This window comes from Pseudophryne corroboree, chromosome 10 (assembly GCF_028390025.1).
Source record: "Pseudophryne corroboree isolate aPseCor3 chromosome 10, aPseCor3.hap2, whole genome shotgun sequence".
Classification (NCBI taxonomy): Eukaryota; Metazoa; Chordata; class Amphibia; order Anura; family Myobatrachidae; genus Pseudophryne; species Pseudophryne corroboree.
This window is the reverse complement of record NC_086453.1, coordinates 284,699,623-284,719,490: the sequence shown is the minus strand read 5'-3', so window position 1 is coordinate 284,719,490 and position 19,868 is coordinate 284,699,623. Positions and strand designations below refer to the sequence as shown.

Genomic DNA, 19,868 nt, shown 5'->3' with positions numbered 1-19,868 from the left:
TCATGTAAACCGCCAAGGCGGGACAAGGAGCAGAGTGGCAATGGCGGAAGCCACCAGGATTCTTCGCTGGGCGGAAAATCACGTAAGCGCTCTGTCAGCAGTCTTCATTCCGGCAGTGGACATCTGGGAAGCAGACTTCCTCAGCAGGCACGATCTCCATCCAGGAGAGTGGGGACTTCATCAAGAATGTTTTTGCAGAGATAACAAGTCTTTGGGGAATTACTCAAATAGACCTGATGGCGTCACGCCTCAACAAGAAGCTTCAGAGGTATTGTGCCAGGTCAAGGGACCATCAGGCAGTAGCTGTGGACGCCCTGGTGACACCATGAGTGTTTCAGTCGGTCTATGTGTTCCCTCCTCTTCCTCTCATCTAAAAAATATTGAGAATCATAAGACAAAGAGTGCAGACAATACTGATTGTTCCAGATTGGCCTTGAAGGGCCTGGTACTCAGATCTTCAGGAAATGCTCACAGAAGATCCGTGGCTTCTTCCTCTCAGGGAGGACCTGTTACAGCAGGGGCCCTGCGTGTTCCAAGACTTACCGCGGTTACGTTTGACGGCAATGGCGGTTGAACACCGAATCCTAGCTGGGAAAGGTATTCCGGAAGAAGTCATCCCTACGCCGATAAAGGCTAGGAAGGAGGTGACGGCGAAACATTATCACCGTATCTGGAGAAAGTTATGTTTCTTGGTGTGATGCCAAGAATGCTTCTACTGAGGATTTCCATCTGGGCCGTTTTCTCCACTTTCTACAGACAGGAGTGAATATGGGCCTGAAGTTAGGCTCCATTAAGGTACAAATTTCGGCCCTATCTATATTCTTTCAGAAGGAATTGGCTTCTCTCCCAGAAGTCCAGACTTTTTATAAAGGGAGTGCTGCATATCCAGCCTCCTTTTGTGCCCCCAGTGGCACCATAGGACCTTAACGTGGTATTACGGTTCCTAAAATCTCACTGGTTTGAACCGCTTCAGACGGTTGAATTAAAATTTCTCACTTGGAAGGTGGTCATGTTGTTGGCCTTGGCATCTACGAGGCGGGTGTCCGAATTGGCAGCCTTGTCTCACAAGAGCCCCTATCTGATTTTCCATGTGGATAGAGCAGAGTTAAGGACTCGTCCTCAATTTTTGCCCAAGGTGGTTTCATCATTTCATATGAACCAACCTATTGAGGTGCCTGTGGCTACAGGTGACTTGGAGGACTCAAGTCCCTGGATGTAGTCAGGGCCTTAAAAATCTATGTAGCCAGGACGGCTCGGGTTAGGAAAACAGAAGCACTGTTTGTCCTGTATGCAGCCAACAACGTTGGCGCTCCTGCTTCGAAGCAGACTATTGCTCGCTGGATCTGTAACACGATTCAGCAGGCTCATTCTACGGCAGGATTGCCATTACCAATTTCGGTAAAGGCCCATTCCACTAGGAAGGTGGGCTCTTCTTGGGCGGCTGCCCGAGGCGTCTCGGCTTTACAGCTTTGCCGAGCAGCTACCTGGTCAGGTTCAAACACTTTTGCAAAGTTCTATAAGTTTGATACCCTGGCTGATGAGGACCTTGCATTTGCTCAGTCGGTGCTGCAGAGTTGTCCGCAGTCTCCTGCCCGGTCTGGAGCTTTGGTATAAACCCCATGGTCCTTACGGAGTCCCCATCCTCTAGGACGTAAGAAAATAAGATTTTAAACCTACCGGTAAATCTTTTTCTCCTAGTCCGTAGAGGATGCAGGGCGCCCGTCCCAGTGCGGACTATTTTCTGCAAGGCTTGTATATAGTTGTTGCTTACATAAGGGTTATGTTACAGTTGAAATCAGTCTTTGCCTGATACTGTTTGTTGCATACTGTTAACTGGTTGCGTATATTCCATGTTATACGGTGTGGATGGTGTGGGCTGGTATGAATCTTGCCCTTGGATTACCAAAATCCTTTCCTCGTACTGTCAGTCTCCTCTGGGCACAGTTCTCTAACTGAGGTCTGGAGGAGGGGCATAGGGAGGAGCCAGTGCACACCCATTCTAAAGTTCTTTATAGTACCCATGTCTCCTGCGGAGCCTGTCTATACCCCATGGTCCTTACGGAGTCCCCAGCATCCTCTACGGACTAGGAGAAAAAGATTTACCGGTAGGTTTAAAATCTTATTTACTCTTGCGTCCTAGAGAATACTGGGGTCCACATTAGTACCATGGTGTATAGACAGGTCCACTAGGTAGGAGCCTTGGGCACTTAAGAAATTAGTGTGCGCTGGCTACTCCCTCTATGCCCTTCCTTTCAGACTGTTTAGAAAATGTGCCCGGAGGAGCCGGTCACGCTTAGGGAAGCTCCTGAAGAGTTTTCTGCATTTAATTTTTCGTTTGATATTTTCAGGCAGGTCTGGTTGGCACCAGCCTGCCTGCTTCATGGGACTTGCAGGTGGAGGACGGCCCAACCTCCTACAGGGTTAATGGTCCCGTTCCCCGCTGACGGCACACTGAGCTCCTGAGGGAACGTTCGCAAGCCCCACCACGGCGAGCGTACCCTCCCACAGCACGCCGCCACCCCTAACAGAGCCAGAAGTGAGCAGAGTGGTGAGTAGGAAGCCGGCATCCCGGTTAGCGGGTCGCCGGCGGTAATGGCGGCATGAGGGTAGGAGCACAGCGCTGACAGGCTTCAGAGGCATGCAGGTTATGTGTGTTCCGCTGTGAGGGGCGAGCTGAAGCTACAACTGAATACCCACACTGGCAATATAGCTTACAGGTGTTCTAACCTACTGGAAAGCAAAAAGATAACCTCAGCAAGTATTTAAAAAAAAAAAAAAAAAGCCCACGTACCATTAAGGAGGCGGGGCTTCACTGAGTGGATCCAGCGGCTCACCAGCACCATTTTCCCTCTGGAAGAAAACAGTGTGAATTCTGGTGCAAAGTTGTCAGCCCAATCTAAATCCTTTATATAGATCTGCCCAAAATAACATCACAAACAATCTAAAACATACAATATGAGGATAGATCGAAGGTGCTACCAATATAATAAATGTAAATATATGTCACTTGTGTGATATGAAGTCCTTTTCAAAAAGCCACTCTGCTTCCTCTAAGCCTTCAGCATGACGGTGGGAGCCTGGTTAAGAGATTTCAGTCACATATGGGTGACATCATGCCAGGATCCCTGGGTCATAGAGCTTATCACCCAGGGTTATAGGCTGGACTTTAAGGAACTCCCACCTCACAGATCCTTCAAATCAGGCTTACCAGCTTCTCAAGAGGCAAGTATAATTTTACAGGATGCAATTCAAAAACTGGTACAGACTCTGGTCATTGTTCCAGTTCCACCTCAGCTGCAGAACAAAGATTATTGTTCCAACCTGGAGTCTCTGAGAGCGGTGATCTCAGGTCTGGAGGAGGGGGAATTCCTAGTGTCTCTGGTTATCAAGGATGCATACTTTCATATTCCTATCTGACCGCCTCATCAGGTTTATCGAAGGTTTGCTTTACTGGACTGTAACTACCAGTTCCAGTCCCTACCATTTGGCCTCTCCACAGCACCAAGGGTGTTCACCAAGGTAATGGCAGAGATGATATTTCTCCTCCGCAAACAGGAGGAGAAATATCCGTACCTGTACGACCTGCTGATCAAGGCACCATCCAGGGAGAGGTTGTTGGACAACATTGCCCTCTCAACTCGACTACTCAAGCATCACGGGTAGATTCTGAACCTATCAATATCACCTGAAACCAACGCGGAGGCTTCCGTTCGTGAGGATAATACTGGATACGGAGGCACAGAAGGTATTCCTTCCATTGGAAAAGCCATTGGTAATACAGTCCATGGTGCAGGATGTCTTTACTCCAGCCCGGATTTCGGTGTATCTCGGCATTCGCCTTCGGGTGAAGATGGTAGCCGCCTACAAGACGCTACAGTATGGAAGGTTTCTCGCAAGGCCCTTCCGGCTAGATCTGTTGGACAAATGGTCCGGATCGCATCTCCACTGCATAGCATGCGCAACTGATTTACGTGAGGGGAAAGTTTTGTGTGATGGTCTATCTGCTATGTCTCATACATCTCCCAGTCAGTCCACAGCTCCTGTAATCAATCTGGAGCCAACCTGGGCTACGTTATCAAACCTACTGGGTACTCTAGTTGAGCGCTTTACGCCCCATATGGGACCACCTGTAACATTAGTCACTGATGTCCCCATGGTTACTCTGCTTTGGGCGGGATAACTTTACCTTACAGGTTGTAGCGTATGACTCATTCCTTGGTCAGGCAAAACCCTATTCCATGTCTCTGGGTCATCTAAGCGGGCTGCCCCATATCCAATAATCTTTCTGATATTTTATCTGAAGAATGGGGAATCATGCTGTCCTGTCAGTTCCTATATTAGGTGTTTCTGACAAGGATTTTTCATTGCTAAATGATACCACTGCCTTTGTAGTTACTGGGAAACAAATCCTACAAATCACTGATAGGATTTCCCTACTGTGGTTAAACAAACTGATATGCTCACACATCAGAGGGTAAATAACTGTTACCACAATCTGACCATTAAGTGTACATCAGACAAGACACCTGGTCTAATCCAGGGAAGACATTCCCCCGTCTACAACGGGCATTAGCTCGATATCCTTCCCCTGCAGAGTTACCGTATATACTCGAGTATAAGTCGACCCGAATATAAGCCGAGGCACCTAATTTTACCACAAAAAACTGGGAAAAATTACGGACTCCAGTATAAGCCTAGGGTGGGAAATGCACGGTGCCAGGGGGGGTTTTTATGCTCAGGGTGTCATGCTCGTTGCCAGGGGTTTCATGCGGTAGGTGTTATGCTTGTTGCCAGGGGGTAATGCTTGTTGGTAGGGTTGTGCCCCCAGTGCCACATATACCCCCAGTGACAGATATCCCCCCACAGTGACAGATAAAAACATGCCCCCGTTGCTTTGCCCCCAGTAGTTATGCCCCTTCTTTGCCCCCAGTAGTGTTAAAGCCTATATATTTATCCTATTTAAAACACTCTAAAAGGTTAGGAGACACAGTACGCAATTGGCGCAAAAAGTACCGCAAGGGTACGCCCTTAGCGTAGCAGACGCTGTGCACAGGGTGTGAACACAGGCGTCGCAGATACTTACAGAATTAAACTTTAATAACTATACCTTAAGGAATGTACTTATACTGTAAACCTTTGTGCAGTGATAATGTGTAGATGTAATGCAGTGTAACCTTGTTAGCTTAAAAGCTGTATGAGCGTCTGTGACGCTCTGAGAACCATTTAGCAATATATTAAACACTCAAATACCGGTCTAAGGTTCTAACACCTTTAAGGGAGAGAATGAACGTTCAATTGCAAAAGAATACACAATACAAGTTATACACTACCAAAATAACATAAAATACCTAACCGAGTTACTACACGTTAAAATACAACAAAGACACAATTACATTTAAGGGGGAAGGAGAGAGAGAATGGCTTACAACAAAATAGGAGATAAATATGGTTGCAGAGAATTTACACATGTGAGAATGATCGCTGCGCAGTTAGTCAATGCTGAGAACCTTTGTGTTGAGAAACTTGAGCTCACCCAGGCTGGCTGTCCCTATATACACAACACACAGCAACAACACAATGGTCCCTACAGTACCGCATGGGACAGAAGCTAGACTCCATTTTGGGAAAAACTCCCATGATTCCAAAGTCTGTAACATATGGTTCAAAAGGGAATGCCAGCAGCCATTTTAGATTTGCAAGTCCAAACACATGGCATTCTTTGCTACATCATAATCACATAGCAGAAAACATAAGACTCCACTATATTCCAAAATGTCTAAGCTTCAATAAATGCATATGTGCTGATTTTACAATTCCAAACCATCTAAATCACCTTTCACAATTTCAAGCCAACACAGTATCTCCATAACCAGAGCATATGGTATGCTGACTATGCTATCCTTCCAGAATCAGCACCACATATCTCATGCTGTCCATATGAGCCATCACAAGGCCAGATTACCAGGTACCCACAAGTATCAGCCTGCTATTGCTACAAGCACATGACTACAGTAACAAAAGGAAGTATGTTTTGACTTCTAACCTTCAGCAAGATGCATCATGTAAAACTACTATAATCTGTTATAAATCACCATCCATAAATGTATACCAGAGATGCTATGCTACAGATTGTCTACTGTTCCAATTCATTACAGATTTCATAGAGTATCATCACAACCATACAACAATCACATAACTGCACAAGCATCATTAACCTTAAGCCATTTGTATCTCCAAACTAACTATTCTATGCCAATCATTTCACAACTACTTTACCACAAATACATATTTAAACTATTCTATGCCATTAAGCCATGTGTATACAATACTTAGCCTTCGTAAGATCAGTCCTGGTGATGAGCCAGCCATGCTTCTGGGTGCTAGGTTGGTCCTGAGTGAGTGAGCCCTGTGATTTCCAGTGGATATATCATACCTGCGTTCCAGCTGTGGGGGGGTGTGATCCACAGGAAGTGTGTCTTTCACAGCATGTGGGCTAGCTGTATCAGTGAGCTGAGCTGGATATGTGATCTTGGTTATGCAAAACGTTGGGTGATGACTAACAAATTCCTGTCTTGTGGGAAGCTATTGTTTGGCGAATACTGTCTCACTATCCACTTTCAGTTGAGACAATGACATCTCAGCAATCATTCTTCTGGAGACAAACCCAGCCCCATTCGTAAACAAAGTGCCAGCCCTCTTCATTGAATCTTAAAGCTTAGTGTAATTAAAGGCTATTGTATTCCGTCTGCGGGAAAGAAACTGACTGGTCTTAGGTGTAATTTATTCGGAATACAATTAATCTTCAATTACTATTCCTGTGCTTAACTATGCATAAGAACATGTGAAGCCCTCCCAACATGAAAGCTATTGTTTGGGGAATCTCTAAGGTCAAAGAGCCATTTTAAATATACCATACTTTGCTGAACTCAGGGGAATATTAACTTATAAAATACATTATTTTGATTAGATATGTAGCGATCGTGTCGCATGCTAGATGCGCACAAACTCTACCGTAAATGCGCACCGTGCGCCCGTGACGGCGAGTGTGCGCACGCACGGGAGGGTCTGTGCACGAGCAGCGGGCACACGCATGAGGTGCATATATGGCAATGTGCAGCGTGATATTTTTCTGACTTTGACAGTAGTTATGCCCCTTCTTTGCCCCCAGTAGTTATGCCCCTTCTTTGCCCCAGTAGTTGTGCCCCTTCTTTCATTGCCCCAGTAGTTATGCCCTCTTTCATTGCCCCCAGTAGTTGTGCCCCCTCTTTCATTGCCCCCAGTAGTTGTGCCCCCTTTCTTTGCCCCCAGTAGTTGTGCCCCCTCTTTCTTTGCCCCCTGTTGCTGTGCCCCCGTCGCCCCTTACAAACGCACACAAAAACAACTTACCACTGCTCCGCTCCTGCTTCTTCTGCTGCTGCGCTCCGTCTGTCCGCCCGCTTCCCGGCACCCGATCATCTCTATGGGAGAGACTTTCCCAGCTTACACAAAAGCTCTGGGTACGGGATTATAGACGCTGCTGCGTGCAGCTCTTGGCGTGTCGGGCCTCACAAAGGAGCCCCCTCACAGCCACAAGCAGCTCAGCTAACAACAGCTGAGGCTGCAGAAAGGACTGGACGGAACTTGTTGGAGAAGCCCCGTCAGAGTCCAGGAGCACTGGATCGCAGGTATTTATGCCCGGGGCGGTCAGCTCCCGCTGCCGCCCCGCCGTGTGTGGTACTGCGCACCGCCATCTGCTGCCTGCCTCTTGTCACAGGCTCCATAGCGCCCGCAACCGCCAGTGTAACAATCCGGCGCAGAGGGGAGCCAGAGAGCCCGTCACAGCATCATGCCTGTTGCCGCCACTACCCAGCCCCGGACTGATTGTATTAGCAGCCGCAGCTAGGCGCTCCCCACCGCTCGGCTCCCTGCGCCACTGCTCTTCCCCTTCCTCCCGTTTCAGAGCTCCGGGCCGCGAACGGCGGCTGGCGCTGCTCTGTCTGCAGGGGGAGGAGACGGGGGAGACTGACCGCGGACAGTGCTTGCTGCCGCGGTCTGTCTGTGAGGGGAGGTCGCGCGGGAGAGGGGAGGATTGCGCTCGCATTGAAGCGAGAGGCCCTATAAACTAAGCTGCATTTTAATGCAGCAGCACACGTTCAGGCTTTTAAGCCTATATTGCATATAGCTTTAAATGGGTATATATGCTTCTGTATTTGGATATATATATATAATTAATATGTGTAGATACTGGATGGAGGTATATATATTTTTGTATATATTAAGCACATGGCAGGATGCCATTTTGACTCTACTTCCTGCTTTTTTCAGGAAGTTGCTGTCCTACTACACTCTGCCATCGGATGGAGCATGGGTGTTACTAGGAATTTTGCACAGATCAGGTTTCATGTAGTGTAGCCCATGTGCACTGCACTTCAGGCTTATATACACTTTAATAACATTTACTAAGTCGTGGGACTTGTTATCTTTGTCTACTTGTCTGTATCTGTACATAATGAGTCAGGCTAATGCTAACTCAAAGGCAGCTTAACTGCAACGTCTGTGCGTGTGTGACACAATGTTTGTAAATACAACAAATACGTTCCCTTCCCCTCAGCCTCCATACCAAGGCTGGAGGATGTTATGTCGGGTTTACAATCAAAAATGGCCACGGCAGGTAAGGAACGTGAGACGGCGAGATCTGAGGCTAGGACAATGCCTCCTGAGATACCAGTAGGGGCTCAGGAGTCGTCCAGCACTTTGCACAAAAGTCTAGCTCTATTCCGAAAAATAGTTATGACGATTCAATGCCATACCTCATATTGCAAGAAGAATGAGGGTGAGGTGTGCCAGTAGTCAGATAGTGAGGGTACTATTAGCCCCGCCAGTGATGATCTCATCAGGGCAGTACGTCAGGTTCTAGATTGTACAGACTGAAGAACCTATTTCAAATGAAGTGTTATTTGCTAAACAGATCTTCAGTGTGTTTTCCTTATTCAGATTCTCTTAATAAACCAGAGTCTATGAATGGGAAAATCCACCGGCTGTGGATTCGCTGGTGTCAAAACTTTCAGTTACCCATTCCATCTGCTACTACGCTTAAAGACCCGTCAGAGTGTAAGCTAGAAGCTATACTAAAGTCAATGTATACAGCAGCGGGGGTGTTGCTTAGACCTACTTTAGGGGGAATTTGGGAGAATAAGGCTATAGTTGCGTGGAACACAGCTCAGGTCAGTCTACAGAAAGATGATCATGCGGCACGACGTGCCCTCTGGCTGCGTTCTTGGCAGACGGAGGCAGAGGTTAAACGAGGTATAGAAGCGTTACGCTGGCGAGGAAATTGTTTGGTCCTGAAGTGGACATATGGATTTCTGAGGTACCTAGACGGTAATACTCTGAACCAGCGTTCCAATCCTTTAGACCTCAGCCCTATCAAGGCCGTGGTACAGGAACAACCACACATGGTAGACGTGGTAGAGGACGTGGTTTCAACAAACCACTAACCGTCGTCGGGACGCTAAGACCATCAACAAGCCAGTGGCATGACGGGTTCCCAGCCATCTCGGATCTCCAGTTGTGGGGGCACGCCTTCAGACGTTCCATTTGGCGTGGTTCCAGACATCCACAGATGGGTGGATCCGCAATTTAATGTAAAAAGGTTACAAAATACAGTTAGACTGTCTCTCGCCACTGCGGTTTTTCAAGACAGGACTGCCTGTGTCGGACGACAAGAGGGCGGTTCTGCAAATTGCCATTCAGTCTCTGCTGGATTCCGCAGTTTTGATTCCGGTCCCTGTACACCAACAAGGTCAGGGTTATTATTCCAGTCTGTTTGTGCCACTAAAGCCGGATGGCTCGGTCAGGCCAATATTGAACTTACAGGGTCTCATTCAGTACGTCACTTACTACAGATTCAAGTTGGAATCTCTGCGGTCAGTAATTGCAGGTTTAGAGCCACAGGAATTCAGGATTGCGCTGGATGTCAAGGATGCGTACTTACACATTCCGATTTGGCCACCTCATCAGAGGTTCTTGCGTTTTGCGATACGGCAGAACCATTACCAGTTTCAGGCTCTACCGTTTGGCCTCTCGTCGGTGACTCGGGTATTCACCAAAGTGATGTCTGTGATGATAGCTCATCTCAGATCCTTGGGAGTGATAATAGTTCCGTACTTGGATGATCTGCTCATCAAAGCTCCGTCTCAACAGATGCTCCTCCAACATGCGTTGTTAACGTACAATGTACTAGTTCAGCACGGTTGGATTGTCAACTTCAAGAAATCACATCTAATTCCGTCTCAACGACTTCAATTCCTAGGTATGATTCTCGATACGGTAAATCAAAGAATTTACCTACAAGAACAGAAAGTACAGATTATTCGTCATCTGGTACAATTAGTGCTCAAGCCACGCACAGTCACGGTACATTTGTGCATGCGCCTCTTAGGCACAATGGTGGTGGCTTTCGAAGCGCTTTAGGTCGGAAGATTTCACTCTCGTCCTTTTCAACTGGATGTGCTCGCACAGTGGTCGGGCTCGCATCTGCAGATTCACCACAGGGTGAGGTTGTCGCCACGGACCAGAGTATCTCTACTCTGGTGGCTCAAAGTACACAATCTAACCGCAGGGAAACGGTTCAACGCCTGGAATTGGATAACTCTAACGACGGACGCGAGTCTCAGAGGTTGGGGAGCTGTGGTTCAAAATTGTCAGCTCCAGGGTCTCTGGGCAGATCACGAAAGATTGCTGTCTCTAAATGTCCTGGAACTCCACGTAATTTACAATGGGCTACGACAAGTAGTGTACATGCTCCGGTCTCAGACTGTCCAGGTGCAGTCAGACAACGCGACGGCGGTCGCGTACATTAACAAACAAAGAGGAACGAGAAGCCACATGGCAATGCGGGAAGTAGCTCGAATCCTCATTTGGCCCGAGCATCACCAAGTGATATTGTCGGCAGTGTTCATTCCGGGAGTGGACAACTGGGAGGCGGATTATCTCAGTCGTCGGGATTTTCATCCAGGAAAATGGGCATTAAATCCAGAAGGGTTTCACATGTTGGTCCAAAGGTGGGGTTACCCTCAAGTGGACCTGATGGCATCTCGCCACAATCACCAAACGCCCCAGTATGTGTTCAGGACAAGAAGATCCAAAGGCAGTGGTGGTGGATGCTCTCACAATCGCGTGGCCGTACAGCCTCGTGTAGCTGTTTCCACCGTTTCCGCTGCTCCCTCGGTTGCTAAAACGGATCAAGAGTCCGCCACAGTCATACTAGTGGCGCCTCATTGGCCTCGGAGAGCTTGGTTCTCGGAACTCCGCGGATTACTCGCAGACTATCCTTGGCCGCTCCCACTACGTCCGGACTTGTTACAACAGGGTCCGTTCCTTTACCCCGATTTAGCGCGGCTGCGTTTGACGGGGTGGCTGTGGAGACCGCCCTCTTAAGAAGAGAGGGCATTCCAGAATCGGTTATACCAACCATGTTACGTGCTAGGAAGCCAGTTACGGCAGCTCATTATTACAGAATTTGGCGTGCCTATATAGGTTGGTGTGAAGCTCGGAAGTTTCCGACATCATCTTTCAACTTATCCCGTCTTTTGTTATTTCTACAGACGGGGTTAGATGGAGGACTGCGTTTATCTACACTAAAGGTGCAGGTCTCTGCTTTGTCAATTTACTTTCAAAGACGATTGGCTCTATTGCCGTCTGTACACGCCTTTCTGCAAGGTGTCCTCCGAGTACAGCCTCCATTCATTCCACCTACAGCGCCATGGGACTTGAATCTGGTTTTAGATTTCTTACAGTTGTCATATTTTGAACCCTTACAGCAAGTGGATATTAAGTTTCTCACTTGGAAAACAATTTTTCTTCTAGCCTAAGCTTCGGCAAGGCGTGTTTCAGATTTGGGTGCCTTGTCATGCAAGCCACCATTTTTGGGGTTTCATGATGACAGAGCGGAACTTCGGACGAATTCCGTTTTATTGCCATGGGTAGTGTCCTCTTTTTCACATAAATCAACCAATGGTAGTTTCTGTGTGAACAGGTAATTCGGGAACTTTGGATGTGGTACGCGCATTACGCGTTTAGGTATCCCAAACGTCTACAGTTCGTAAGACGGATACGTTGTTTGTTCTCTATCATGCTGCCAAGATGGGTTGGCCTGCTTCTAAGCAGACCTTATCCAGATGGATGAAACTGACCATACGTCAGGCTTACCTTCATGCTAGGTTACAGCCGCCTACATCAGTAACAGCTCATTCCACACGTTCTGTGGGAACTTCATGTGCAGCTGGTCGTGGAGCTTCTACGACGCAGCTTTGCCGTGCGGCTTCTACAACGCAGCTTTGCCGTGCGGCTACATGCTCATCAGTGCACACGTTTATGCGCTTTTACAAGTTTGATACGTTTGCGGCATCAGCATATAGCTTTGGCCGCTTAGTGTTACAGGTGCCAAACAGCTCTCCCGCCCACAGGGGAAGCTTTGGTACGTCCCAAGAGTACTCCAGTGACCCCTAGTGGATGAAAAAGAAAATAGGATTTTGGTACTTACCAGGTAAATCCTTTTCTTTGAATCCATAGGGGGCACTGGACGCCCACCCAGAGCAGTTTTACCTGGTTGTGGTAAGTTCAGTGGATCTTATGGTAACACATTCTCACCGATTTTATCGGTTATGGTGTCAACTGGTTAGTTGTCAGTTACGTTATGTGTCAACTTTATTGTTGTCCGTTGTGTTATAATGTTATAGGTAATTCTCCATTGTTCATCCTCTCTATCCTGTTCGCCTCAGGAAAAAACACTGAGGTATTCTGGGAGTATGGAGGGGAGGAGAGTTACTGAAATTTGAATATTCAGTGCCCAGTCCTTGCTAACACCGTCCATATCCCAAGAGTACTCCAGTGCCCCCTATGGATTCAAAGAAAAGGATTTACCTGGTAAGTACCCAAATCCTATTTTTTGAGAGTGTCCAAGTTCCGAATGGAAACACTGTGCTCAATTGTACTGGCAATGGAACCTGGAGGCTATATGGTTTCCCTGGATATAAGAGATGCTTACCTGCATATGCCTATTGCCATATCGCATCGGCAATATCTGCGATCGGCAACCCTCACTATCAATTCCAGGCTCTGCCGTTTGGACTGGCCATGGTCCCTCGGATCTTCACCAAGGTTATGGCCAGCATGACGACTCATCTCCGTTGCAAGGGAGTTTGGATCCTGCCATATCTGGACGATTTGCTGATTCTGGCAAACCCCCCAGCGCCTTTATCCTCGTGAGAATGTGGTTCTATGTGACTAATATCTGATCTGCCTACTTTTACCTGCTCCTGCATTGGACTGGTTAACGAAACTGAGCTCAGTGTCTGGAGGTGGGGTTATAGAGGAGACCCCAATGCATCTTGTGACAGCTAAAGCTTTAACCTGTTGGTGCCTGGATTAAGATCCATCTCTGCCCCAATGTATTCCCTGTGGAACCCAGTGTACCTCGCAGAAAAATTTAACAATGGTAAGTCTACCATAAATCTCCTTATCTGGGGTCTGCCAACCTTTTTATATTTCACTTTAGTTGACATCCCCCTAATGTGTTGGTTTCCTCTATTCTGTTTTGAGTGGGTAATTCAATTGGGAGTGAGGTTACCAGGGTAAATAAACCTTGCATACCTCGTGCCCGATACTGGATTACTGCTGGGGTCCCAGAGAAAGTCCTTGACTTCTCCTAAAAGAAAAAATGTAAGAAAAAAATTCTGACTTGCTCTGGAGGTGTGAGCAAGATGCAGTGATCTCTGTAGATTTAACTGTAGAAATCACTGCATCCTATTTTCTGTCCCATAACTGAATAGCAAAACCCTGCGCCACAGGGTTGTGTATTTTATTTTTTTATTTTATTTTTATTTTTTCCCCACTGGCAACTTTATTCCTCCTTCCCCCCCCCCCCCCCAATTGTTTAAAATGGAGCCATTGAATTGTTGCTCCGTCTGGGCGCCTATTAGCAGCAGGAGACATCCCCTCTTCTCATGAACAGCTAATATGTCTGTCCAACAGAGTTCAGGCATATCGCCCGTACACAGTGGCCGACAGACCTGCGATATATCTGTCGTTCGATAGAACGCCCGATTATATATCAGCCAGTGTGTACGAGTCATTATTCTCTTATTGATAACTTCTTCTCCCTCAGTCTTGTTGAATGACCAGTCTTCACTCCACTCCTGTTTTTCTTTTTGCAAAATGTTCCATTATCAGTAGCTTGCTACAAGGTCTGCGTATAGCTTAGTTGGCTTAAACAAGGGTGCAAGGTTGAGAATTTCACTTGTGTTTTGCCGCAAGAACGAACAAGCAAGCTTAAAGGGCCGATTTGTGCACATCTTGTAAATGAGTAGTTTCCATTGCACACCCTTAGCATAGCATATGTGCTATGTACTCCCTGCTGTAGTATTTACTTGCACAGTTAATGTAACACGCATCGTGATTACAGCCATAACTACTGCAATGTCCATAGCAAATGGTTGTTTCAGTATTGTAACACTGCTTACATTATTTTTTAGGTGGATCTAAAAAAGAAACGGAGCATACAGTCTTCTGTCCAGTTCATAAACAGGAGCCTCTAATGCTCTTCTGTGATACTTGTGACACTCTGACCTGTCGTGACTGCCAACTACAGGGACACAAGGACCATCAGTAAGTACAATAAAGCTACTTCTGGATTTGTCTAACCTGTTCTGTGTTAAATCTGCTTTTTTTTTTTTTCTAATCAAGCTAATTCCCAACTTGTTTCTCATGGAAATATTCTAGGTATCAGTTTTTGGAGGATGCTGTCAAAAACCAGCGTAAAATCCTGTCTGCTCTAGTGAAGCGGCTTGGAGAAAAACACACTACCCTGCAGAAATCTACAAAGGATGTCCGATCTTCGTAAGTAGATGTCCTGTTCTGGAATCCTTCTTTCTCTATCGTCCTAAGTGGATGCTGGGGTTCCTGAAAGGACCATGGGGAATAGCGGCTCCGCAGGAGACAGGGCACAAAAAAGTAAAGCTTTACTAGGTCAGGTGGTGTGCACTGGCTCCTCCCCCTATGACCCTCCTCCAGACTCCAGTTAGATTTTGTGCCCGAACGAGAAGGGTGCAATCTAGGTGGCTCTCCTAAAGAGCTGCTTAGAGAAAGTTTAGTTTAGGTTTTTTTCTTTACAGTGAGTCCTGCTGGCAACAGGATCACTGCAACGTGGGACTTAGGGGGAAAGTAGTAAACTCACCTGCATGCAGAGTGGATTTGCTGCTTGGCTACTGGACACCATTAGCTCCAGAGGGATCGAACACAGGCCCAGCCGTGGAGTCCGGTCCCGGAGCCGCGCCGCCGACCCCCTTGCAGATGCTGAAGCGTGAAGAGGTCCGGAAACCGGCGGCTGAAGACTCCTCAGTCTTCATAAGGTAGCGCACAGCACTGCAGCTGTGCGCCATTTTCCTCTCAGCACACTTCACTGGGCAGTCACTGAGGGTGCAGAGCGCTGGGGGGGGGCGCTCTGAGAGGCAAATATAAACCTTATACAAGGCTAAAAATACCTCACATATAGCCCATAGGGGCTATATGGAGATATTTAACCCCTGCCTGACTGGAAAAATAGCGGGAGAAGAACCCGCCGAAAAAGGGGCGGGGCCTATCTCCTCAGCACACGGCGCCATTTTCTGTCACAGCTCCGCTGGTCAGAACGGCTCCCAGGTCTCTCCCCTGCACTGCACTACAGAAACAGGGTAAAACAGAGAGGGGGGGCACATTAATGGCTATATATATATATATTAAAGCAGCTATAAGGGAGCACTTAATATAAGGATATCCCTTGTATATATAGCGCTTTGTGGTGTGTGCTGGCAGACTCTCCCTCTGTCTCCCCAAAAGGGCTAGTGGGTCCTGTCTTCATTAGAGCATTCCCTGTGAGTTTGCGGTGTGTGTCGGTACGTGGTGTCGACATGTATGAGGACGATATTGGTGTGGAGGCGGAGCAATTGCCAAATATGCAGATGTCACCCCCCAGGGGGTCGACACCAGAATGGATGCCTTTATTTGTGGAATTACGTGATGGTTTATCTTCCCTTAAACAGTCAGTTGAGGACATGAGGCGGCCGGACAATCAATTAATGCCTGTCCAGGCGCCTCAAACACCGTCAGGGGCTGTAAAACGCCCTTTGCCTCAGTCGGTCGACACAGACCCAGACACGGGCACTGATTCCAGTGACGACGGTAGAAATTCAAACGTATTTTCCAGTAGGGCCACACGTTATATGATTTTGGCAATGAAGGAGACGTTACATTTAGCTGATACTACAGATACCGTAAAACAGGGTATTATGTATGGTGTGAAAAAACTACAAACAGTTTTTCCTGAATCAGAAGAATTAAATGACGTGTGTGATGAAGCGTGGGTTGCTCATGATAAAAAGTTGATAATTTCAAAAAAGTTATTGGCATTATACCCTTTCCCGCCAGAGGTTAGGGCGCGCTGGGAAACACCCCCTAAGGTGGACAAGGCGCTCACACGCTTATCCAAACAAGTGGCGTTACCCTCTCCTGAGACGGCCGCACTTAAGGATCCATCAGATAGAAAGATGGAAGTTATTCAAAAGAATATATACACACATGCAGGTGTTATACTACGACCAGCTATAGCAACTGCCTGGATGTGCAGTGCTGGAGTAGTTTGGTCAGAATCCCTGATTGAAAATATTGATACCCTAGATAGGGACAATGTTTTACTGTCGTTAGAACAAATAAAGGATGCATTTATCTATATGCGTGATGCACAGAGGGATATTTGCACACTGGCATCTCGGGTGAGTGCTATGTCCATTTCAGCCAGAAGAGCCTTATGGACACGACAGTGGACAGGCGATGCGGATTCAAAACGTCACATGGAGGTTTTGCCGTATAAAGGGGAGGAGTTATTTGGAGTTGGTCTATCAGACTTGGTGGCCACGGCTACTGCCGGGAAATCCACTTTTTTACCTCAAGTCACTCCCCAACAGAGAAAGGCACCGACCTTTCAACCGCAGCCTTTTCGCTCCTACAAAAATAAGAGCAAAGGGCTTGTCGTACCTGCCACGAGGCAGAGGAAGAGGGAAGAGACACCAACAGGCAGCTCCTTCCCAGGAACAGAAGCCCTCCCCGGCTCCTGCAAAAACCTCAGCATGACGCTGGGGCCTCTCAAGCGGACTCGGGGACAGTGGGGGGCCGTCTCAAAAATTACAGCGCGCAGTGGGCTCACTCGCAGGTAGACCCCTGGATCCTGCAGATAATATCTCAGGGGTACAGGTTGGAATTAGAGACGGATCCTCCTCATCGTTTCCTGAAGTCTGCCTTACCAACCGTCTCTTCCGAAAGGGAGAGGGTGTTGGAAGCCATTCACAAGCTGTACGCTCAGCAGGTGATAGTCAAAGTACCCCTATTACAACAAGGAAAGGGGTATTATTCCACTCTATTTGTGGTACCGAAGCCGGATGGCTCGGTAAGGCCTATTCTAAATCTGAAGTCCTTGAACCTCTACATAAAAAAGTTCAAGTTCAAGATGGAGTCACTCAGAGCAGTGATAGCGAACCTGGAAGAAGGGGACTTTATGGTATCCTTGGACATCAAGGATGCGTATCTACACGTTCCGATTTACCCCGCACACCAGGGGTACCTCAGGTTCATTGTTCAAAACTGTCACTATCAGTTTCAGACGCTGCCGTTCGGATTGTCCACGGCGCCTCGGGTCTTTACCAAGGTAATGGCCGAGATGATGATTCTTCTTCGAAGAAAAGGCGTATTAGTTATCCCATACTTGGACGATCTCCTAATAAGGGCAAGGTCCAGAGAACAGCTGGAGACAGCTTTAGCACTATCTCAAGAGGTGCTAAGACAACACGGGTGGATTCTGAATATTCCAAAATCCCATTTAATCCCGACAACTCGTCTGCTGTTCCTAGGAATGATTCTGGACACGGTTCAGAAAAAGGTTTTCCTTCCAGAGGAAAAAGCCAAGGAGTTATCCGATCTGGTCAGGAACCTCCTAAAACCAGGAAAAGTGTCAGTACATCAATGCACAAGAGTCCTGGGAAAAATGGTGGCTTCTTACGAAGCAATTCCATTCGGCAGATTCCATGCAAGAATATTCCAAAGGGATCTGTTGGACAAATGGTCAGGGTCGCATCTGCAGATGCACCTGCGAATAACCCTGTCACCAAAGACAAGGGTGTCACTTCTGTGGTGGTTGCAGAAGGCTCACCTATTAGAAGGCCGCAGATTCGGCATTCAGGATTGGATCCTGGTGACCACGGACGCCAGCCTGAGAGGCGGGGGAGCAGTCACACAAGGAAGAAACTTCCAGGGAGTATGGACGAGTCTGGAAAAGTCTCTTCACATAAACATTCTGGAACTAAGAGCAATCTACAATGCTCTAAGCCAGGCGGAACTTCTCCTGCAAGGAAAGCCGGTGTTGATTCAGTCGGACAACATCACGGCGGTCGCCCATGTAAACAGGCAGGGCGGCACAAGAAGCAGGAGTGCAATGGCAGAAGCTGCCAAGATTCTTCGCTGGGCGGAGAATCACGTGATAGCACTGTCAGCAGTGTTCATCCCGGGCGTGGACAACTGGGAAGCAGACTTCCTCAGCAGACACGATCTTCATCCGGGAGAGTGGGGTCTACATCCAGAAGTCTTCAACATGTTAATAGACCGTTGGGAAAGACCAATTGTAGACATGATGGCGTCTCGCCTCAACAAGAAACTGGACAAATATTGCGCCAGGTCAAGAGATCCACAGGCAATAGCTGTGGACGCACTGGTAACTCCTTGGGTGTACCAGTCAGTGTATGTGTTTCCTCCTCTGCCGCTCATACCAAAGGTATTGAAGATCATACGGCAAAGAAGAGTAAGAACAATACTAGTGGTTCCGGATTGGCCGAGAAGGACTTGGTATCCGGAACTTCAAGAGATGCTCACGGACGAACCGTGGCCTCTACCTCTGAGAAGGGACCTGCTACAGCAGGGTCCCTGTCTTTTTCAAGACTTACCGCGGCTGCGTTTGACGGCATGGCGGTTGAACGCCAGATCCTAAAAGGGAAAGGCATTCCAGAAGAAGTCATTCCTACCTTGATTAAGGCACGGAAGGAAGTCACCGTGAAACATTATCACCGCATTTGGCGAAAATATGTAGCGTGGTGCGAGGATCGGAGGGTTCCGACGGAGGAATTCCAACTGGGTCGTTTCCTACATTTCCTGCAATCAGGATTATCTATGGGTCTCAAATTGGGATCCATTAAGGTTCAAATTTCGGCCCTGTCAATATTCTTCCAAAAAGAATTGGCCTCTGTCCCTGAGGTCCAGACTTTTGTCAAGGGAGTACTGCATATACAGCCTCCTGTGGTGCCTCCGGTGGCACCGTGGGATCTAAATGTAGTTTTAGATTTCCTCAAATCCCATTGGTTTGAACCATTGAAAAAGGTGGATTTGAAATATCTCACATTGAAAGTGACTATGTTACTAGCCCTGGCCTCTGCCAGGAGAGTATCTGAATTGGCGGCTTTATCTTATAAAAGTCCTTATCTAATCTTCCATTCGGATAGGGCAGAACTGCGGACTCGTCCGCATTTTCTCCCTAAAGTGGTATCAGCATTTCATCTGAACCAACCTATTGTGGTGCCTGCGGCCACTAGCGACTTGGAGGACTCCAAGTTGTTGGACGTTGTCAGAGCCTTAAAAATATACATTGCAAGGACGGCTGGAGTCAGAAAATCTGACTCGCTGTTTATATTGTATGCACCCAACAAGTTGGGCGCACCTGCTTCTAAGCAGTCGATCGCTCGTTGGATTTGTAACACAATTCAACTTGCACATTCTGTGGCAGGCCTGCCACAGCCTAAAACTGTAAAAGCCCA

General features: G+C 47.5%; 1 protein-coding gene across 2 annotated transcripts in view; it reads left to right on the top strand.

The window, feature by feature from the left end:
• Positions 1-19,868, top strand: part of TRIM28 (tripartite motif containing 28) — a 108,372-nt gene that overhangs the window by 49,141 nt on the left and 39,363 nt on the right. For both annotated transcript variants that reach the window (XM_063943326.1, XM_063943325.1), the window contains exons 4-5: positions 14,514-14,646; positions 14,761-14,877. In XM_063943326.1, coding sequence (XP_063799396.1) covers positions 14,514-14,646; positions 14,761-14,877 — 250 coding nt within the window. The remainder of the gene's footprint in view (positions 1-14,513; positions 14,647-14,760; positions 14,878-19,868) is intronic.